Source organism: Gigantopelta aegis, chromosome 13, assembly GCF_016097555.1.
Source record: "Gigantopelta aegis isolate Gae_Host chromosome 13, Gae_host_genome, whole genome shotgun sequence".
NCBI classification, from domain to species: domain Eukaryota; kingdom Metazoa; phylum Mollusca; class Gastropoda; order Neomphalida; family Peltospiridae; genus Gigantopelta; species Gigantopelta aegis.
In genome coordinates, this window is record NC_054711.1 from 24,203,828 (window position 1) to 24,224,138 (window position 20,311).

The 20,311-nt window shown below is 36.3% G+C and overlaps 2 protein-coding genes across 2 annotated transcripts in view; both read left to right on the forward strand.

Annotated features, from left to right (window-relative positions):
- The window catches only part of LOC121387235 (titin-like), a 481,073-nt gene that overhangs the window by 187,910 nt on the left and 272,852 nt on the right, over positions 1-20,311 (forward strand). Inside the window, exons 85-86 of the mRNA XM_041518261.1 lie at positions 1,231-1,421; positions 2,586-2,715. Coding sequence (XP_041374195.1) covers positions 1,231-1,421; positions 2,586-2,715 — 321 coding nt within the window. The remainder of the gene's footprint in view (positions 1-1,230; positions 1,422-2,585; positions 2,716-20,311) is intronic.
- On the forward strand, positions 4,548-19,853 carry LOC121387362 (myosin light chain kinase, smooth muscle-like). Its single transcript, XM_041518428.1, has 9 exons — positions 4,548-4,796; positions 5,911-6,031; positions 8,122-8,339; positions 10,196-10,364; positions 11,199-11,416; positions 14,747-16,147; positions 16,743-16,953; positions 18,485-18,703; positions 19,717-19,853. Exons 1-8 carry the CDS (start codon positions 4,760-4,762, stop codon positions 18,612-18,614), a joined length of 2,505 nt encoding a protein of 834 aa, XP_041374362.1. The 5' UTR covers positions 4,548-4,759; the 3' UTR covers positions 18,615-18,703; positions 19,717-19,853.

A 20,311-nucleotide genomic window follows, 5' to 3' on the forward strand; every position in this document is an offset into this window, starting at 1 on the left:
TGGTATGTAAATCACAACAGCCAATAAACAGAGTAATAAACACAACAGTGTGTAAACCACTGAGTAACAAACACAACAGCCAGTTTTAATTAGTCCCCTACAAGTCCAACCAGAGGGCACTATAGGTTTTATCATCATCCTGCTGTCTGTCCTCTTCATTTACATCGCTGGGCCCATTGGGCTATTTCTCGCTCCAGCCAGTGCACCACGACTGGTATATCAAAGGCCATGGTATGTGTTACCCTGTCTGTGGGATGATGCATATAAAAGATACCTTGCTGCTAATCGAAAAGAGTAGCCCATGAAGTGGCGACAGCGGGTTTCCTCTCTCAATATCTGTTTGGTCCTTAATCATATGTCCAACGCCATATAACTGTAAATAAAATGTGTTGAGTGCATCGTTAAAAAACATTTCCTTCCTTCCTTCTCTTCATTTATAGGGTAGTATGTAAGTCACTGAGTGACAATCAAACACAACAGCCAATTTTAATTAGTCCCCTACAAGTCCAACCAGAGGGCACTATGGGTTTCATCACCATCCTTCTGTCCGTCCGTCCATCCAACTGCCCGTCTGTCCGTCTGTCACACATCTTGTCTTCCAGATGTTTTTTTCACAATGCCTCAAGATATTGAGCTATAATTTTGTGTCTAGCTTTATCATGTACTGTTACTGATCAAATGTGATTTTCATGGCAATTTACTCCTTTTTTCTAGTTTTCTGGACTTTTATTTTGCAATTTTGGAAGATATTGATATAAAATGTTGTATATAGCTTTATCATATATTGTTATAGATAAACTTTAACTTTTATGGCGATTTACCCAATTTTCATGACCCTTGAATTTAGGCAATACGAAAATTTGTTGGGCTCAGCAGCAGACTTGTATTGCTTTAGCAGTACTATCTATCTGTGATATTTGTATTTTTACACAGTTCTTTACACTGTGTATTTATTTGACTCTTGAATTTTTATATTGATGTTGATCAGCACTTCATGTTTTGACTTTACCATAGTTTGACACTCAATAGCTGATGTATTTTTCATGCTGAGGTGTCATTAAACATTCATTCATTCACTCAGAATGCTTGTTTTACTTGGAATTGATTCCTTGCTACTGAAGATTGTGTCAGAATTACCAAATGTTTGACACTCAATAGCTGATGATTCACAAATCTATGTTTTAAACAAACTTTAATTTTTTTACATTCCTTTCTTCTTTTTTATTTCAGGCCTGGAAAGCGAGTCTGAGCCACCTCAGCCAATGGCTGTTCCTCCCAGCTTCATCAAGCCAATCACAAACACGATGGTTATTGCTGGGCAAACTGCCAAGTTTGAGGCCATCTTCACTGGACACCCAAAACCAATGATTTCCTGGATTCGCAATGGTATCCAGTCACTGCAAGATTCCAAGGACCACAAGGTTTGTTCTTTTTGACACTTATAAGTAAATTTAAGATGCTTGATTTAAATCAAGTATTCCTGACCTGGATGGTACACTCGCTTCCAGGGGCAGAGACTACATAACTTAGGCAGTTAAAATGGCATAATAGTATAGCATTTTAAAGTTTGTACTTTTCTGTGGAATCACTACCCACCACCTTGGCCCCAAGGTATTGCACTGAGGAGACCTTTTTTCAATTGATGAGATAAATTTTTTAAGTGGATTGTAAAGAGGCAGCAATTCTTATTTGGAGCGAGACGTAGCCCAGTGGTACAGCATTCGCTTGATGTGCCGTCAGTGTGGGATTGATCCCCATTGAGCTATTTCTCGTTCCAGCCAGTGCGCCACGACTGGTATATTAAAGGCCGTGGTATGTGTTATCCTGTCTGTGGGATGGTACATATAAAAGATCCCATGCTGCTAATCGGAAAGAGTAGCCCATGAAGTGGCGACAGCGGGTTTCCTCTCTCAATATCTGTGTGGTCCTTAACCATATGTCTGACGTCATATAACTGTAAATAAAATGTGTTGAGTGTGTCGTTAAATAAAACATGTCTTTCTTTTAATTCTTATTTTTTATGGGTGCTTATTAAACAAGATAACAAAGAAATGTAACAGGTTTTATGAAATAAAGTCCACATTATTACAGTGATGTTCTATGAGTGAAATTCTGCAATGTTATCTTAGTTTTTTTCAATGTAAATCTTTAGTGCTAATTGGTATTTTTTTGTTTTCATGAATCCATAACCTGACCTCTCCCCAAAGTGCAAATGTCATGGACTGGTTTGAACATTCAAACAGCCATTCACTTCATCAGATTGCAAAGTTCATAACCGGCATGTGAACTGAAAGACAAATTAGTGTTGAGAGTGGCAGTCCTCCTACATGAGGGATGAAACATGTTAGGTATCCTATAGGAGTGGCAGTCCTATAGGAGTGGCAGTCCTATAGGAGTGGCAGTCCTCCTAAGGACGAGCACCTTATAGTGGATCATGGAAGCAATCACGACTTTGCCTACTATTCTTTCGACTCTGCCTGCTTTAGAGATAAGATTTTGATATCAGAATACAGTTTTGTCATTGATTTTTACATAACATTTGTGCCTTGCCGAATAACTAATAACTAATTTGTTTTCTTCTGCAGTTGGAAATTACTGACAATATGACATCACTGACAATCCACCAAGCTTACGTGGAGGATACAGGACTTATAACATGTCGGGCCAAAAACCCAGCAGGGGTTTCTGAATGCTCTGCTGAACTCTATGTACAAGGTAGGTGGCCTCCCTTCAGGAAGCATGCTGTTGCTATGGTGACAGTAGCAAAACAGTGTAATATAGAACTGAAGTGTGCAATTTCCAGAAGTATGGAAATTAAGCTTGTTTTTCCCAGCACTTTAAAGATCAATGCGTGGATTTTGCTATTATTATTTTCATCCTTATATAACATCACATTTTTCTTTTTGTTAAACCATAATCATTCTCTTTTGTTTATGAGCCTTTCATGACTGAAAATTATATAAATATTTTAATTATTTTACAATGGAATTTTTAAATGTGATATTTAATTTGGTTTTGGTTTTAAATACACATAGTTTTTGGGGGGTCTGTTGTAATTTTTAGGGGTCATTTTTGGTTTAGAGAATCGTTTTGACTATATAAATTTTGTTACTCTTTATATTTTTTGTTGTAATTTTAAGGTTTTTTGACTCGCAAAAAAGCAGGTAATTTAGAAAATTGATGTTTTAGGAATAATTTGGTGACTCTGTTGTAGCGTTAAGTTGGTTATTTGTGCGCTTTTATTGTATCATGTTTTCATCAACAGTTCATTATTTTTATTAACCTTCGAAATCATTATTAACTGGGAAAACTATTTAGTCTTTTGTGTAACATTAATGAGGATTCTCCCCTCAGATGTTGGCCATTGTTTTTATCCCATTTCAACTGATTTTCAAATATTAGGACTTTCTTTTGATACAGTAATCTGGACAATCATTTATTGCATTCCTCTTATTTCAATGGGCTTATTTGAACACATCAATAACTAGTAAAGTGTCTTCTTCTTCTTCGTCGTACACTCAGGCAGGGACCCCAGTGGCTCGAACAAAAGCTGCTGTATTCCGTAGGTTCTCCAAGGGCCAAAGAGTTTCTCCTTCAGGGGTTCATCTGAAGGCCAGACTGCTTTTAAAGGGTCTAAAGTTGTCCATCGTGTTCAACTTCAAGTCACATGATACTTTTTTACTTCTTTTTCTTCGATCAAGACATCGTTTCTTTTGCTCTTTAAAAAAAAAAAAAAAATCCAAATCATCCTGTTCTTTTAAATATTAAGCATTGTTTCCTTTTTTGTATTAGTGTATACTTGTGTGATAGAATTTTGCTAAAACATATTTCAAATGCAAATCCTGTCTGAACATAATTTGGCTTTTTAAAAGTTTTGTCTGAAGTTAAGGGGCTTCTTTTGGGTGGATATTTTAATAGAGATATTTCATATGCATGGTGTGTGTGTCTGTGTGTTAATTTTACTCCAAGCATGGAAACTAATATTATATTGTAATGGTTTATTTTATTTGTTTACAAATTCTTATAGAAAAAGATAATTACTTTATATTTTTCAGGTTATGTAGCATTTTATTATGAATGAGCCTGTTATATTTATTAATTCTTGCAGAGAAGAAGAATTGCTTCCATTTAAATATTCTTAAGTTAACATGTTACTATTGCTTTCAAACCACAATTATTTTTTTCTCATATTTTACAAATCCGTTTTCAAATAATTTAAAATTTGAAGTTTTGTTTGATATTGTTATTTGACATACATTTGACTGCCATTTTGTTATTGTTAAAGCCTTTTTTAATTGTATTTTTAAAGTTTTATATTGTTATTTGACACATGTTTGACTGCTATTTTGTTATTGTTAAAAATATTTATTTCATTTTGTTTTTAATGGATGATACTGTTATGTTTAATATTGTGTATATTTGCACTTTCTTGTGTCTGTTTTTAATGCATGATAAATATTGATTATTGTTTATCAATATCATTACCATGTATATTTGTACATTTTATGAGTGTTTTCAACTAATATCTTGTGTTTTTGTGTGAAATTTCTGTACATCCTTTGTCTTCCATGAAATTTTTTTTCTGTGTGTGATATTTAAAAAAAAAAAATGCTTTGGATGCAACATTAAAAACAAGCTTGTTACGATGACTGCATGATTGATGGCCGGCGTCATCAAGACTATTCCTTTCTGCAACTCATCCAGCCAGCATGATGATGAAGGTTGTGATCATCCCCTTGCATGAGTTACCTCCCCTAGCATGTGTGATCTGAGACCTACATCTGATGCATGTTGTGGTAAGCAAAGCTGATTACTTCATAACTATATCCCTTGGCACATGTAGTATGTCACAATAAATGCTACTACATACAGTGAAATTTTACGCCATATAACCATAAATAAAATGTGTTGAGTGTGTCGTTAAATAAAACGTTTCCTTTCCTTTTTACAGTGAAATTATTTTTTCTTCTGCCTTTGATGTTTAAAACTTAATTCCAGAATACGGTTTAGAAAAAAAGAGAATATTTGATAGAACACAAAGTAAACAGTTTTGAAAGATGTTTTTTGCCTTGTTTTTGGTAAACAAATAAAATAAAATATTACAGCATTCTCTTTAAAGACACTGTGACTATTGTTATTGATCCCTTTCTTCTTCATAATGTCATAATGTCATGTAAATGATCTATGAAGTAAAAATATATTTATTTTAAGATAACTTCACATTCTTGTCTTAATTAGGTTTGAAACTACAGTAGGAACTCTTTTGTGGTTCTGTTCAATTTAAGAATAGTTCTAAAGCTTGCTTCAATATATTTCCACATTTTTCTGTATTATATATATATATATATATATGTGTGTATATATATATATATATATATATATATATATATATATATATATATATATATATATATATATATATATATATAATACAGAAAAATATATTGATTGACTTATATATATATATATATATATATATATTGATTGATTGATTGATTGATTGATTGACTTATCAAAATACTGTATTCCACTACCCATATTACTTGTCCCTGACTGCATATTTGCTTTGTGATTATATAATCATTGTAATATATTCTATAGCATAATGCACTTGAAAATAGAGACAACCTAAATATATTGTATTTCTTCTTTCATTTTATTTCTTTATTCATTCTTTTACATGACACCCAATAGCCAATGAGTATTTTTGTGCTGGGGTGTCGTTAAGCATTCATTCATTTAGTCATTCATTCATTCATTCATTCATTCATTCATTCATTCAATTTTTGTTAAGAGTATATCCCATTTGAAAATCTGTTCCATTTTCAAAGCAATCTTTTTTTCAAGTTCTAAGAAAAGAATAACGTCATTGTTCAGATTCATATACTATTTAATATTTTATATTTTTAGAAGAGGAAGAAGCTCGCAAAATGGCCCAGCAATTGCATGTTGCCGTGACAACCAAACCGGCACCAGTCTTCACTAAGACACTCAAGCCATATCAAGTAATAACACCTGGACAGACCACAAGGTAAGTTGAATTTATGGTTTTTGATTACTGGAGGAAACATTATTTTAAGATAAACATTTTCGAAATGATATTGGCTTTATAATATAAACATTTTAAGCTCATTTGTCATAAAAACAATAAATTGGACTAGAGTATTTATGTTGGAGTTTACAAAAAACTGCATATAAAACATCCTTTACTGCAACTAGTACATCAAAGGCCGTGGTATGTGCTATCCTGTCTATGGGATGGTGCATATAAAAGATCCCTGGCTGCTGATCGAAAAGAGTAGCCCATGAAGTGGCGACAGCGGGTTTCCTCTCTCAATATCTGTGTGGTCCTTAACCATATGTCTGACGTCATATAACCGTAAATAAAATGTGTTGAGTGCATCAATAAATAAAACATTTCTTTCTTTCTTTCTTTTGCTGCATTTCAGTAATAATTAAGATCCCTGTCTGTAGGATAGTTCGTATAAAAGATTCCTTGCTACTAATGGAAACATTTAGTGGGTTTTCTCTCTTAAGACTATATGTAAAATTTACTAAATGGTTGACATCAAATAGCCGATGAATAATAAATCAATGTGCTCTAGTTTTGTCGTTAAACAAAACACTTCTTAACTCTTCTGTTAAAATAATTGTATGTTAAACACTGAATAGCTACCGTATATCTTCGCTTGTAAGTCGATCTCGGCTATAAGTCGAGTCCCTAATTTCAAGCCCTGGAAACGTATTTTTTTTATTGACCCGTTTATAAGTCAACCCATGAAAAACAACTTATAAATATTGAAGTATTTCTTATTTTCAGCACATGAGAACAATAATATACAATATTTGAACAAAAGAAAATTATTTTACAAACTTCGGTTTTCACGTTTTGTACATCGCAATACAATCAGACTATTCCAATCAAACTATCATTATTACATAGCATCAAAACAAAATATTCCCTTAGTAGAGAGTGAAAGCTGTTTGACTGTTACTGTATAGCACTGTACAAATGGTTTTGTGCACAGACAACAACTTTATTTATAAACACTGACAACAGATCACTACGATAAAACTGAAAGTATCACATTTTGCCGCCACATTAATACATGTAAGGAGGATAACTCTGGAAAGTACACAGGTTTTTGTACCAAATGATGTGTGTCCCTGTGTCCCTATTGCTCTAGTGAACTGCAGAGATCAGTCTATTTTAAGGGAAAGCTCAGTAATATTCATGAAGTTATTCACCGACAAAACATTGTTTGAACAACCATTAATGCCAGTGACCAGATTTCAAAATAAACTCAGACAACAGGTAGTTAGTATTGTTTACATTTTTGCTATTAGTGACGACTGTTAATTTAACTAAGTGGACTGTTGTCTTGGCATGTGAGTGAGATCGTACGCCTTTTCGCATAACCAAAACCGTTATAATGCCCAAAAAAAATAGGTTATAAAAAATAAATGTGTCAAATTAACATATTTGAGTATAAATACAGGGCATACTTCAACAATAAAACTTGTAAATAATCCCCAAAACAGTAATATTTTTTGGTGAAATTTTTTAACCCTATTATAAGTCGACCCCCCAAATTATAAAATAATTTTTGGGTGAAAAAAATTCACTTATAGGCGAAGATATACGGTACATGTATGGCTTAAAATAGGATCATTAAAGGGACAGTCCTGAGTTTGCTGCAATGTTTAAGATGTTATTGACTAACAGAGACTTTTTAACGATTGTAATTACATATGAAATATATTTTTCTGCATAAAATATTAGTGGCTGTATATTAAACGTGTTTCTGATCATTCTAATATTTGTACTAGGTTAAATTTCATTTTATTTCCTAAAATAAATTTGTTTCATAATGTACAAAATTATTTGAAGTCACAATCCAGTTTGGGCTTCTTACAAATATTAAGACGACCAGAAACTCACTGAATATACAGACACTGATATTCTAAACAAGAAAATATATTTAATATGTATGTTTAATCGTAGAAATATTTTATTAGTCAGAAACATCTTACAATACAGCAAACCCAGGAATGTCCCTTTAAATCAACCTTCATTTCTTTTTTAATTCTAATACCACTGGATCATTTCACTGTTCACAGGCTTGAAGTGGAGGTAGCCGACTCACCCATTCTCAGCCACACCTGGTATGTTAACGGCATCAAGATTGAGCCGACGGAACGAACTCACATGATTCAGGAAGGCAGATCTCTTGTTCTGATCATCGTCAGTGTACGACCTGAAGATGCAGGAGAGTACGCGATCAAGGTCAGGAATGAACAAGGGGAGGCAACTTGCAAGACAACTCTAATATTCAAAGGTACATACAGACTGTTGTAAATTCTGAGGTAATGGGTCATATAGTGTATAATATTCAAAGGTACATACAGACTGTTGTAAATTCTGAGGTAATGGGTCATATAGTGTATAATATTCAAAGGTACATACAGATTGTTGTAAATTCTGGGGTAATGGGTCATATAGTGTATAATATTCAAAGGTACATACAGACTGGGGTAATGGGTCATATAGTGTATAATATTCAAAGGTACATACAGACTGGGGTAATGGGTCATATAGTGTATAATATTCAAAGGTACATACAGACTGTTGTAAATTCTGGGGTAATGGGTCATATAGTGTATAATATTCAAAGGTACATACAGACTGTTGTAAATTCTGGGGTAATGGGTCATATAGTGTATAATATTCAAAGGTACATACAGACTGGTAAATTCTGGGGTAATGGGTCATATAGTGTATATATTCAAAGGTACATACAGACTTGTAAATTCTGGGGTAATGGGTCATATAGTGTATAATATTCAAAGGTACATACAGATTGTTGTAAATTCTGGGGTAATGGGTCATATAGTGTATAATATTCAAAGGTACATAGAGACTGTTGTAAATTCTGAGGTAATGGGTTATATAGTGTATAATATTCAAAGGTACATACAGACTGTTGTAAATTCTGAGGTAATGGGTCATATAGTGTATAATATTCAAAGGTACATACAGATTGTTGTAAATTCTGGGGTAATGGGTCATATAGTGTATAATATTCAAAGGTACATACAGACTGTTGTAAATTCTGGGGTAATGGGTCATATAGTGTATAATATTCAAAGGTACATACAGACTGGTAAATTCTGGGGTAATGGGTCATATAGTGTATAATATTCAAAGGTACATACAGACTGGTAAATTCTGGGGTAATGGGTCATATAGTGTATATATTCAAAGGTACATACAGACTTGTAAATTCTGGGGTAATGGGTCATATAGTGTATAATATTCAAAGGTACATACAGACTGTTGTAAATTCTGGGGTAATGGGTCATATAGTGTATAATATTCAAAGGTACATACAGACTGGTAAATTCTGGGGTAATGGGTCATATAGTGTATATATTCAAAGGTACATACAGACTTGTAAATTCTGGGGTAATGGGTCATATAGTGTATAATATTCAAAGGTACATACAGATTGTTGTAAATTCTGGGGTAATGGGTCATATAGTGTATAATATTCAAAGGTACATAGAGACTGTTGTAAATTCTGAGGTAATGGGTTATATAGTGTATAATATTCAAAGGTACATACAGATTGTTGTAAATTCTAGGGTAATGGGTTATATAGTACATAACTATTTGATTATTAATATTTATTTTAAAAATTAACTTAAACAAATGTAAAGGATGTTTTAAATATTTGATTTTTTTCTTCAAAGAAAGTGATTGTTTATGCACAGTTGGTTTATAAAATAAAGTCTTTAGGATTAAGTAATAAATTGTATCCTATTAATATGCTTGTTTTCTGAAATATCCTTAAATGAAATTTATCCATTCTAGCATGATTGCAGAATACAAAATGTTTAGAAAAGATAGAGGAAATACATCTGCAATTTTTTTTTTTTTTTTTCCATTTGCAAGTGGCAGGTCTTACCAATTATACAAATACTTTTTTGATTCCTTTCAGTGTTGGCCTTTAATGCTGTTTGAAACAGAAAACGAAACACCCAAAGATTAATATTTTAAAACAAAATTGTAGAAGATTTGGTTTCTTTGTGACATTCGTTAAATGCCATGTTTTTAATGCATCCTAAATGCATTGTTCCATTTGTATTCTATTCACCTTGATGACAATTTTTTTTATTAATTTGTTATTACCAGGTCAGGAAAAGGTTATAGATATTACAGAAAGGGAGACAACTGATACCATCTTGGTAACCCACACTGTGACAACCATCGAACGAGAGGAACAGTCCTTTCAACAGCAAGTCAGACCCATTGAGACGCCTCTTGAACCCGAGATTTATGTCAGAGAACATGGTATTGCCAGGTACGTTAATGCGATATGCATTGTGGAGTTCTGAAAAATTGGTTTTCAGCTTACGTGTGAGAATTTTGTTTTAATTAAGGGATAACCCTGTTATGTTATCCGATTTGCCGATGCATATTGGTGGTTTTACTGATGCAAATTTTGTTTCATTGGTAGCATGTTGTGGCGGAACATAGCCCAGTGGTAAAGCGCTCGCTTGATGCGCAGTCAGTCCGGGATCGACCCCCCCCCTTGGTGGGCCCATTGGGCTATTTCTCGTTCCAGCCAGTGTACTATAGCTGGTGTATCAACGGCAGTGGTATATGCTATTCTGCCTGTGGGATGGTGCATATAAAAGATCTCATGCTACTAATGCTACTATCAGAATTAGCAAGTGTTTGACATCCAGTAGCTGATGATTAATAAATCAATGTGGTTTAGTGGTGTCATTAAACAAAACAAACTTTAATTTTTAACTTTTTGTGATGCATTAATAGAGCTAATAAGAGAGACTTGGATTTTTTCTACAGAATCCAGTGCCCCATGACTGGTCTATCACTGGCTGTGGTATGTGTTCTGTCTGTGGAGAAGTGCATATAAAAGATCCATTGCTTCTAATGGAACAATCCTGTGGGTTTCTTCTCTAAGACCACATGTCAAAATTACCAAATGTTTTCACATCCAATAGCTGATGATTAATTAATCAATGTGCTCTAGTGGTGTCGTTAAACAAAACAAACTTTTTCAGACTTTAATGCAATGTTCAGTCTCACCCATCTCCCATGGTGAAGAAAATAATGGATCTATAATGTAGTGATGTTATTAAACAAAACAAACTTTGAAAACTTTTTTCAGACTTGAATGCAACATTCAGTCTCACCCATCGCCCCTGGTCACTTGGTTTGTGAACGGAGTGGAGATTAAGCCGTCACCGAAGTACGAGATTCGCACGGAGGATGGCAAGAGCACGCTCCTCATCATCGAGGTTGGACCAGAGGACAAAGGAGAATACGTTTGTAAAGCCGTGTCTGACATCGGGGAGTCCGTCAGCAGAACAACACTCAGCATACAAGGTACTTCAATTTTATACTTTCTCGCTCCAGCCAGTGCACCACGACTGGTACTTCAAAGGCAGTGGTATGTGCTATCCTGTCTATGGGATGGTGCATATAAAATATCCCTTGCTGCTAATCAAAAAGAATAGCCAATGAAGTGGCGACAGCAGGTTTCCTCTCTCAATATTTGTGTGGTCCGTAACCATATGTCCGATACCATATAACCGTAAATAAAATGTGTTGAGTGCGTCGTTAAATAAACCATTTCCTTCCTTCCTTCCTTCCTTTTTATACTGATGGAAAGAAATAAAGGATCACACAGATAGCAGGATATTCATAGACTGATGGAAAGAAATAAAGGATCACACAGATAGCAGGATATTCATAGACTGATGGAAAGAAATAAAGGATCACACAGATAGCAGGATATTCATAGACTGATGGAAAGAAATAAAGGATCACACAGATAGCAGGATATTCATAGACTGATGGAAAGAAATAAAGGATCACACAGATAGCAACAAGAAATAAAGACTGCATTAAAATCAATTCATATTGTCCAAAGTTGACTGGGAACATATAGGCATCGCATTCAACACTACAGACATTCAATCCCGCATTACAACTTGGTATCAAATACAGACATTACTATTTGATGTGTTCCCTTATTTCTTTCCATAAGTATATTAATATATACTTAAATTGTTATATATTTGTTCTTATTTATTTATAATTTTTTTATTATTATTGTTTTTTAATTAATATTTTTTCATTATGTTTTTTCTGTATCTATCTCTTAAGAGGACAGTCATTTATTTAGTTAGTGCCATTGGGCAGGCCACTTATATTAAGAGCAGCAGTAGAAAAAAAATATATGTATACTCTTCAAAAGAAGAAACGCAAAACCACATTGTCGTAACATTTGGAGAATTGATTTAATTATTGAATGGTGAGTCCGATAATTACCAAATGTTGCAGGATTGTTCACAATTCACTCTAGTCCATTGTGAGTAAGTGATAGGACACACCACCAAGGTCAAGGTCATCTGGTGTCAATACCGGGTGTGGCCTCCGCGTGTGTTGACAACTGCCTGGCACCGCCTGCCCATTGCAGCAACCAGAGTACGGATGACGTCCCGGGGGATTGTGGCCCACTCTGCCTGCAAGGCTGCTGCCAGCTCGGGCAGGCTCTGGGGCTGTGGTTGTCGCTGTCGGAGGCGTCGGTCAAACTCGTCCCATAGATGCTCAATTGGGTTCAAATCCGGTGATATCGATGGCCAAGGAAGGACATTAATGTTGTTGTTCTGTAGGAAAGCCGTTGTGAGACGTGCTGTGTGAGGCCTGGCGTTGTCATGTTGGAACACTGCGTTGGCGTTGGCCATAACTGGAACGATGTGTGGCCGGAGGATCTGGTCAATGTAGCCCTGTGCATTCAGGTTGCCCTGCACGTGGACCAGGTCAGTTCTGCCAGTGTGTGAGATGGCTGCCCACATCATGACACTACCCCCGCCGAATCTGTCCACTTCCTGCACGCAGTTTGCCGCATAACGTTCACCACGACGCCTATACACGCGACATCTTCCATCATGACGTCGGAGCAGAAATCGGGACTCGTCACTGAACCACACCTGTCTCCATCGCAGTTGAGGCCATTGTCGATGAATCTGGCACCACTGCAGTCGGAGTCGACGGTGTTGTGGTGTTAAGATGACACCTCGAACTGGACGTCTGGCACGAATTCCTACCTCACGTAGGCGGTTCCGTACGGTCTGGTCGGATATCCTGCGCAAACCTGGTATTGCTGCGGCTGTGGAGGTGGCAGTAGTCAATCGTTCCCGAAGGTGGCGTACCCGGATGTAGCGGTCCTGCCCGGGGGTAGTGACCCGTGGTCGACCGGATCTAGGGAGGTCACGTGTTGATCCATGTTGCTGGTAACGGTCCCACAGTCTGGAGATGGTGCTTGGGGACACATGGAATGCCCTGGCAATGGCCGTTCTGGATTCGCCTGCGTCTAGTCGGCCGATGGCATTGTTTCTCTGCGGTTCACTGAGACGTGGCATGTCCTGGATTGTCAACTGTCGGCCAGATACAGAGGCCAAGCAAGCGAACACCCTGCACTTTTATACTGTCGGTGTTCATGTTGCACGTGCAGACAACGCACGTGCAGTGGTGACATGGTTTGCACGTGGCTGCGTTTTTGCGAATATTCACATTTTGGAACTTTATTGTACAGTAGCTGCGTTTTATCGAATGTAACCGTGGGAATGTTTTTGGGACATGCAATGACCTTATATTCACAAAGCATGAACCGGTAGGAAACATAAAATCGGAGTTATAACCCATTTGTACCCTTTTGCGTTTCTTTTTTTGAAGAGTATATTAACTACTGAATTAGAAATGTATGAAGATGCTAATTCTTTTTATTCACAAATGCAGCATGTAATTTTGGAATAGTGTTTTTTTCACGTTTGTTTTTTTCTAATAATTCAGAACAATAAGGAAATACATTTTAGCCATCCAAGATATGTATACTGAACTCAATGGAAACACATGAATCAGGTTTTTAGTTGTTAAAAGGATATGAGAAGAAATAATAATAACTTTAAACAATTTTATTTAACTCAGACATGATTGTTTTCTGTTATAAAATGGATTTCTACTTTTTAAATATTCCGTTACAGATTTTTATTTTCTGCTTGTTATAATTTTTAACGAGTGGTCATTCAGAGCACTTTGCCTTAATTTATGTGCCAGAGAAAAAAAAAATTGCCAGGGTATACCGAAAATAGCTGATCTGAACTTCTTAACTGTCACGTATTATGATTGGCCTGCAGTTTCTAATAGACCAACAGACCAATAATTCGCTGCGTAACAAGTTTGCAAACAGTTTGCCTTTTGAAAAAATGGCATCCCGTGTTGTTGCAGAAAGAAAGAAAGAAATATTTTATTTAACGATGCACTCAACACATTTAATTTACGGTTATATGGTGTCAGACATATGGTTAAGGACCACACAGATTTTGAGAGGAAACCCGCTGTCGCCACTACATGGGCTACTCTTTCCGATTAGCAGCACCCCCCAATCTCCGAACTAGAAAGCCATCTCTTAGTCTGCATTAACATCGCAATGTTCGAGTAAAATCAGAGTTTTTTGGTAAGGTGCACAATCATGTCTGTTAACTGAATGTATTCTGGTAGGCAATAAATAAAGCAAAAAGTATACAAGGGTTAGAGTCAATGTGTGTTTTATTGACTGTTCACATATGTGGGTGGTGGGTTTTCACTGGAGTTCAGTATACATTGTATTTCGAAAACAGAACCTTGCTAATGTTATCTTTTGACTTCCAGAACCAGCAACTGAACAGCTTCCCTCTGGTACACCAGTGTCTATGGCTGGAGTTGAGCCATCACCTCCAACACGCATGACTCCACCAGAATTTGTTGTACCACTGAAGCCAGTTGAAGCTAAGGATGGACAGGAACTTCAGATGACTTGTAAAGTCACTGGACAACCAGCACCAAACCTCATGTGGTTCCACGACAGCAAAAACATTGATGACGATGAGGAATTTGTCATCTCATACAATCCAGACACTGGTGACGTGACACTGATTATTGTAGAAGTCTTCCCAGAAGACCAAGGCCAGTACATCTGCATTGCCCAAAATCCTGCAGGTCAGGCTACCTCATCTGGATTCCTTACCATCATTGAAACTGAAGACCTTGAGGCGGAAGTATTCGAAGAGCAACAACCCACTGAAACTCAAGTAACTGAGGCAGAATTCATCTTCAAGGCTCCGGAAGAACCCATGGAAGTAACTGAAGTATCCGAAGAAGCTGTCCAACCAGAGATCATAGACAGACCAAAAGTGGAACCTCTGGTTAAAGAAGAGGTAACAGTGGAAAGTCCTATTCCTGAGAGTCTACCAGAAGAAGGATCAGAGGTTTACGAAACAGCTTTGGAATCTCTGGAAGAAGTTTATGAAGAGGTTACAGAACCCAATATTGTCTCTAAGACCATCCTCAGACCAAAGGTTGTACCTCTGGAAGCAGAACGCATTGCAGAATCTCCCGAACGTGAAATTGAGATGCCTATGGAAGAAGAAGAACCACAAGTGGACCTCGGTGAACCAGTTATGGAGGAGAGTATTACCTCAGAAGTTATAAAACGTGAAGTCAAGTTTGTGGAAACTCTCACAACAGCTGCAACACAAGAAACTGTGGAGATACCCACCACTGAAAAGGAAACAATTGAACTGATGATTTCGGGTAAGCCAGTTGAAGAAGAAACAGCCATGGAAGAACAAGAGATCACGTTCGTTATTAAAGCTACAGGAATTGAAGAAACTCAAGTGAAGGAACCAATAGAGGAACAACAGCCGGAGGAACAAACCATTGAAGCTCAATTCGAATTGCCTGAAGATGCTCCACAGCAAATCTTGCAGGCTGAACTACCAGGAGAAGTTCCACCAGAGTTTGTGGAGATGCTGCAGCCCCAGGTTGTGGAAGATGGCAGCACCGTGACTCTTGGATGTCGTCTGGTTGGGTCACCACCACCCAGTGTGACTTGGTACAAGAGTACTATAGAGATCGAACCAAGCACAGACTTCAGACAGACATTCGACAGCGACACAGGAATATGTGTCCTGGAGCTGAAGGAAGTATTCCCAGAAGATACAGGAGAGTACATGTGCAGGGCAGTGAATCCCTTTGGTGAGGCGACCACCACTTGCAACATCATTGTCAGAGGTATGATTATTTATGTAGTGTGTGTATTTTGTATCGCTGCTCGAACTTAAGATTTTGTCTCCCACAGCAATTTTAAAAGAATTGCCATGTTAGAATCAGTTGGAAATTCATCGTTGTTCATCTATTATAATCATCTTCTGATTATTTGGTTACAAAAATATATGATTTTAATTATTGGGACCAGTTTTGCTGAGATAAGACTTTTCACATTTTTTTAATATTACCCTTTAATGCCTATTCTATTTTCTTTACACATAAATTGAAAGTGGGTAGTTAGTGCTAGCATACAATTGTATGCCTTTAAAAATCTATCTTGCAAAATCAATTTTTTTTAGGTACATTTTATGATTTTGGACAGTAATAAAAGGGAGTATTCTTTGTATAGTTGTGAGAATGTTCATAATTGTGAATTTATTCATTTCAGTTTACATTCTTTTTATATCCACTCAAGTTAAAAACATGCTACTCTGGGCAAACAGTTCAGCTATCTGGGCTGTCTGTCCAGGATATTAAATTGATGGTTGGTAATAAATGAGGCAGAAGTCGATGTAGAAGCTTAAGAAATGTTAATGATGATTTTGGGTTTATTTTTCAGCTCAAGGTGACACAGACATGGTAACAACCACTACAGAAACTACAGAAACTACAGAATCTGTTACCAAGACGATGACCTTCACAGTCACTGAAGATGAGGTCCCAGAGGTCAGACTAGTTGATGAACGACATGTGACAACAATTGAAATGTCACCAAATTTCACTCGCCCACTACTGCCAGCAGTCGAAGCTGATGAAGGTGGAACTGTCCGGTAAGTTGATCAGTGAAAGAGGCATGATTGCTTAAAAGATAAATCAGGGTTTCAGGGCTGTATCCTAGTGGAGGGGGGGGGGGGGGGACGACACTTTTTATAAACAAATGAAACGCTATACAAATTAAACTGAGATGTGTATGTTATTTTCTGGAGTCAAAAAAAAAAAGGGGGGAGATTTTCAGTGGGGGCAGCTGAAACTGTCCCCACCCCCTGTACGGCCCTGGGTTTGAAAATACACTAGCTCTCAGTCCTGGCTAGTGAATGTTTGGTCCAGGCTAGTGAATGTTTGGTCAAGGCTAGTAAATGTCTGGTCAAGGCTAGTGAATGTCTGGTCCAGGCTAGTGAATGTTTGGTCCAGGCTAGTGAATATCTGGTCAAGGCTAGTGAATGTCTGGTCAAGGCTAGTGAATGTCTGGTCAAGGCTAGTGAAAATTATCAAGTGTTTTACTATAATATATAGGGAGGGCACTAGCCAAAGCTTTTGTGAGGTCTAGTGACTTTAAAAAACATTTGTTGAACACTAATAAATGGTATCTAATTGCCACTCAAGTAGTGGGTTTTTTCCATTACAGACTTCATAATAAACATTTTAAAACCACTCATTGTAATATAAATGGTATTTAATAGCCATTCATGTAGTATTCTCTTTTTCCTTTACAGACTGCTCATAATAAACATTTTAAAACCACTAATTGTAATATAAATGGTATTTAATGGCTACTCATAGTATTCTCTATTTCCATTACAGACTTCATAATAAATATTTTAAAACCACTCATTGTAATATAAATGGTATTTAATAGCCATTCATGTAGTATTCTCTTTTTCCTTTACAGACTGCTCATAATAAACATTTTAAAACCATTCATTGTAATATAAATGGTATTTAATGGCTACTCATATTATTCTCTATTTCCATTACAGACTTCATAATAAATATTTTAAAACCACTCGTAAGATAAATGGTATCTAATGGCCACTCATGTATTCTCTTTTTCCATTACAGACTGCCCATAATAAACATTTTAAAACCACTCATTGTAATATAAATGGTATCTAATGGCCACTCATGTCGTATTCTCTATTTCCATTACAGACTTCATACTAAACATTTTAAAACTACTCATTGTAAGATAAATGGTATCTAATGGCCACTCATGTATTATTCTCTGTTTCCATTACAGACTACTCATAAGAAACATTTTAAAACCACTCATTGTAAGATAAATGGTATTTAATAGCCATTCATGTAGTATTCTTTATTTCCATTACAGACTTCATAATAAACATTTTAAAACCACTTGTTTTAAGATAAATGGTATCTAATGACCACTCATGTATTATTCTCTATTTCCATTACAGACAGCTCATAATAATCATAATAAAGATAAATGGTATCTAATGGCCACTCATGTAGTATCCTCTATATCCATTACAGACTGTTCATAATAAACATTTTAAAACCACTCATTGTAAGATAAATGGTATCTAATGGGCACTCATGTATTATTCTCTATTTCCATTACAGACTTGAAGTAGAGTTGGAGAGTGAGCCCGAGGCTGAGGTGAACTGGTTTGTGAACGAGCTGGAGATCTCCCCGTCGGATCACATGGAAAGTTATCCGCGACCACCGCACGTGTGTCCTTGTCATTGTTGACGTCACGCCAGAGGATTCCGGCGAATACGTCTGCCAGGCTGAAAACATTCTTGGCAAAGTCACGTGCAAGACCACGCTTACTGTAAAACGTAAGTACATACAGCTGTGGTTTAATTGTTATTGTGAAATCTTCTTGACAAAGTTACATGTAAGACCACGCTTACTGTAAAACGTAAGTACATACAGCTGTGGTTTAATTGTTATTGTGAAATCTTCTTGACAAAGTTACATGTAAGACCACGCTTACTGTAAAACGTAAGTACATACAGCTGTGGTTTAATTGTTATTGTGAAATACAGCATCTGTGGTTTAATTGTTATTGTGAAATCTTCTTGACAAAGTTACATGTAAGACCACGCTTACTGTAAAACGTAAGTACATACAGCTGTGGTTTAATTGTTATTGTGAAATCTTCTTGACAAAGTTACATGTAAGACCACGCTACATGTAACTGTAAAACGTAAATACACACAGCTGCTATGGGTTCATTATTATTTTTTAATAATTCAGCTTTAATACAGTATTTATACATTCATGTCAGTATGTGTTGCTATAGAACTATGGTGGCATAAACAAATAAACATTTGTAACATGGTGAATTATTACTAATAAACAATGAAACTAACGTGTGAGGTTTGCAATTGGCATTAGCCTATGTTAACTGTCAATTCATTGAAGGTTTAACCATCTTAATATAATGGATTACTATAGAACATATGTGTATAAAGCCATGTTTGTTTATTTATTATAAAATCATTTTGGCAAAGTCATCTGCAGTGTTTTTCATTTTTGTTGTGAAATCTTTAAGCAAAATTCTGTCTTCAATAATCTATTTTGGTTTATTTTCATAATTATATCTTAATTAACCATATATACAGTGGTTACCATGTTACCAATATTTGAGGGGATTCTACATGAAAACACAAGATCTGCAGTGCTTCCAAAATAAAAGTAATATGTCACATAGCAATATATTTCTGTACTGTTAACATCATTGGATGGCATGGCTTGATCATCAGAGTGGAGCAGGTATTATGATGTCTTTAAATTGATCTCCAACATCAAAAACTGTCGTTTTTCATCTGTTTTGTTTTTCCTACAGCAATGCAAAGAGTAGTTCTGGAACTGGACAAGGAGGAGGTCCCAACAGAGGAGGAAATTAGACCCGTGGAAGAATCTCCAGAGGAAGTTAAACCACAGCCACAACAAGAAGAACCGATCATGCATGAAGACCGCGGTCCAGAGGAAACCGTTGAGGAACCTCTGGCACCGGAATTCACAGAGCTCCTGCATCCCCTGTCAGTCAAAGATGGAGATCGTGTGGTTCTGAAAGTGTGCTTCAGGGCACGACCTCAGCCTAAAATTACTTGGTTTCAGCACGGAAACGAAATTCAGCCGAATATGGATTTCCAGATTTATATTGATCAGGAGAAAGGGGAAAGCCTTCTGATTATCGTGGAAGTGTTCCCAGAAGACGACGGGGAATATACGTGTGTTGCCGTGAACGAATACGGAGAGACAATCACAACATGCCGGATGTCTGTTGTTTGTGAGTTACTTGTTTGTTTCAGTAAATTTTACACTTTTAGGAACAAATTCCAGTACCTTATAAATCTGAATGACAAAACTGTAACACATGAATAGGGCCATATCTCCGCACAATGTAGAGTCAAATGGACATTTTTGTTAAGATAGTG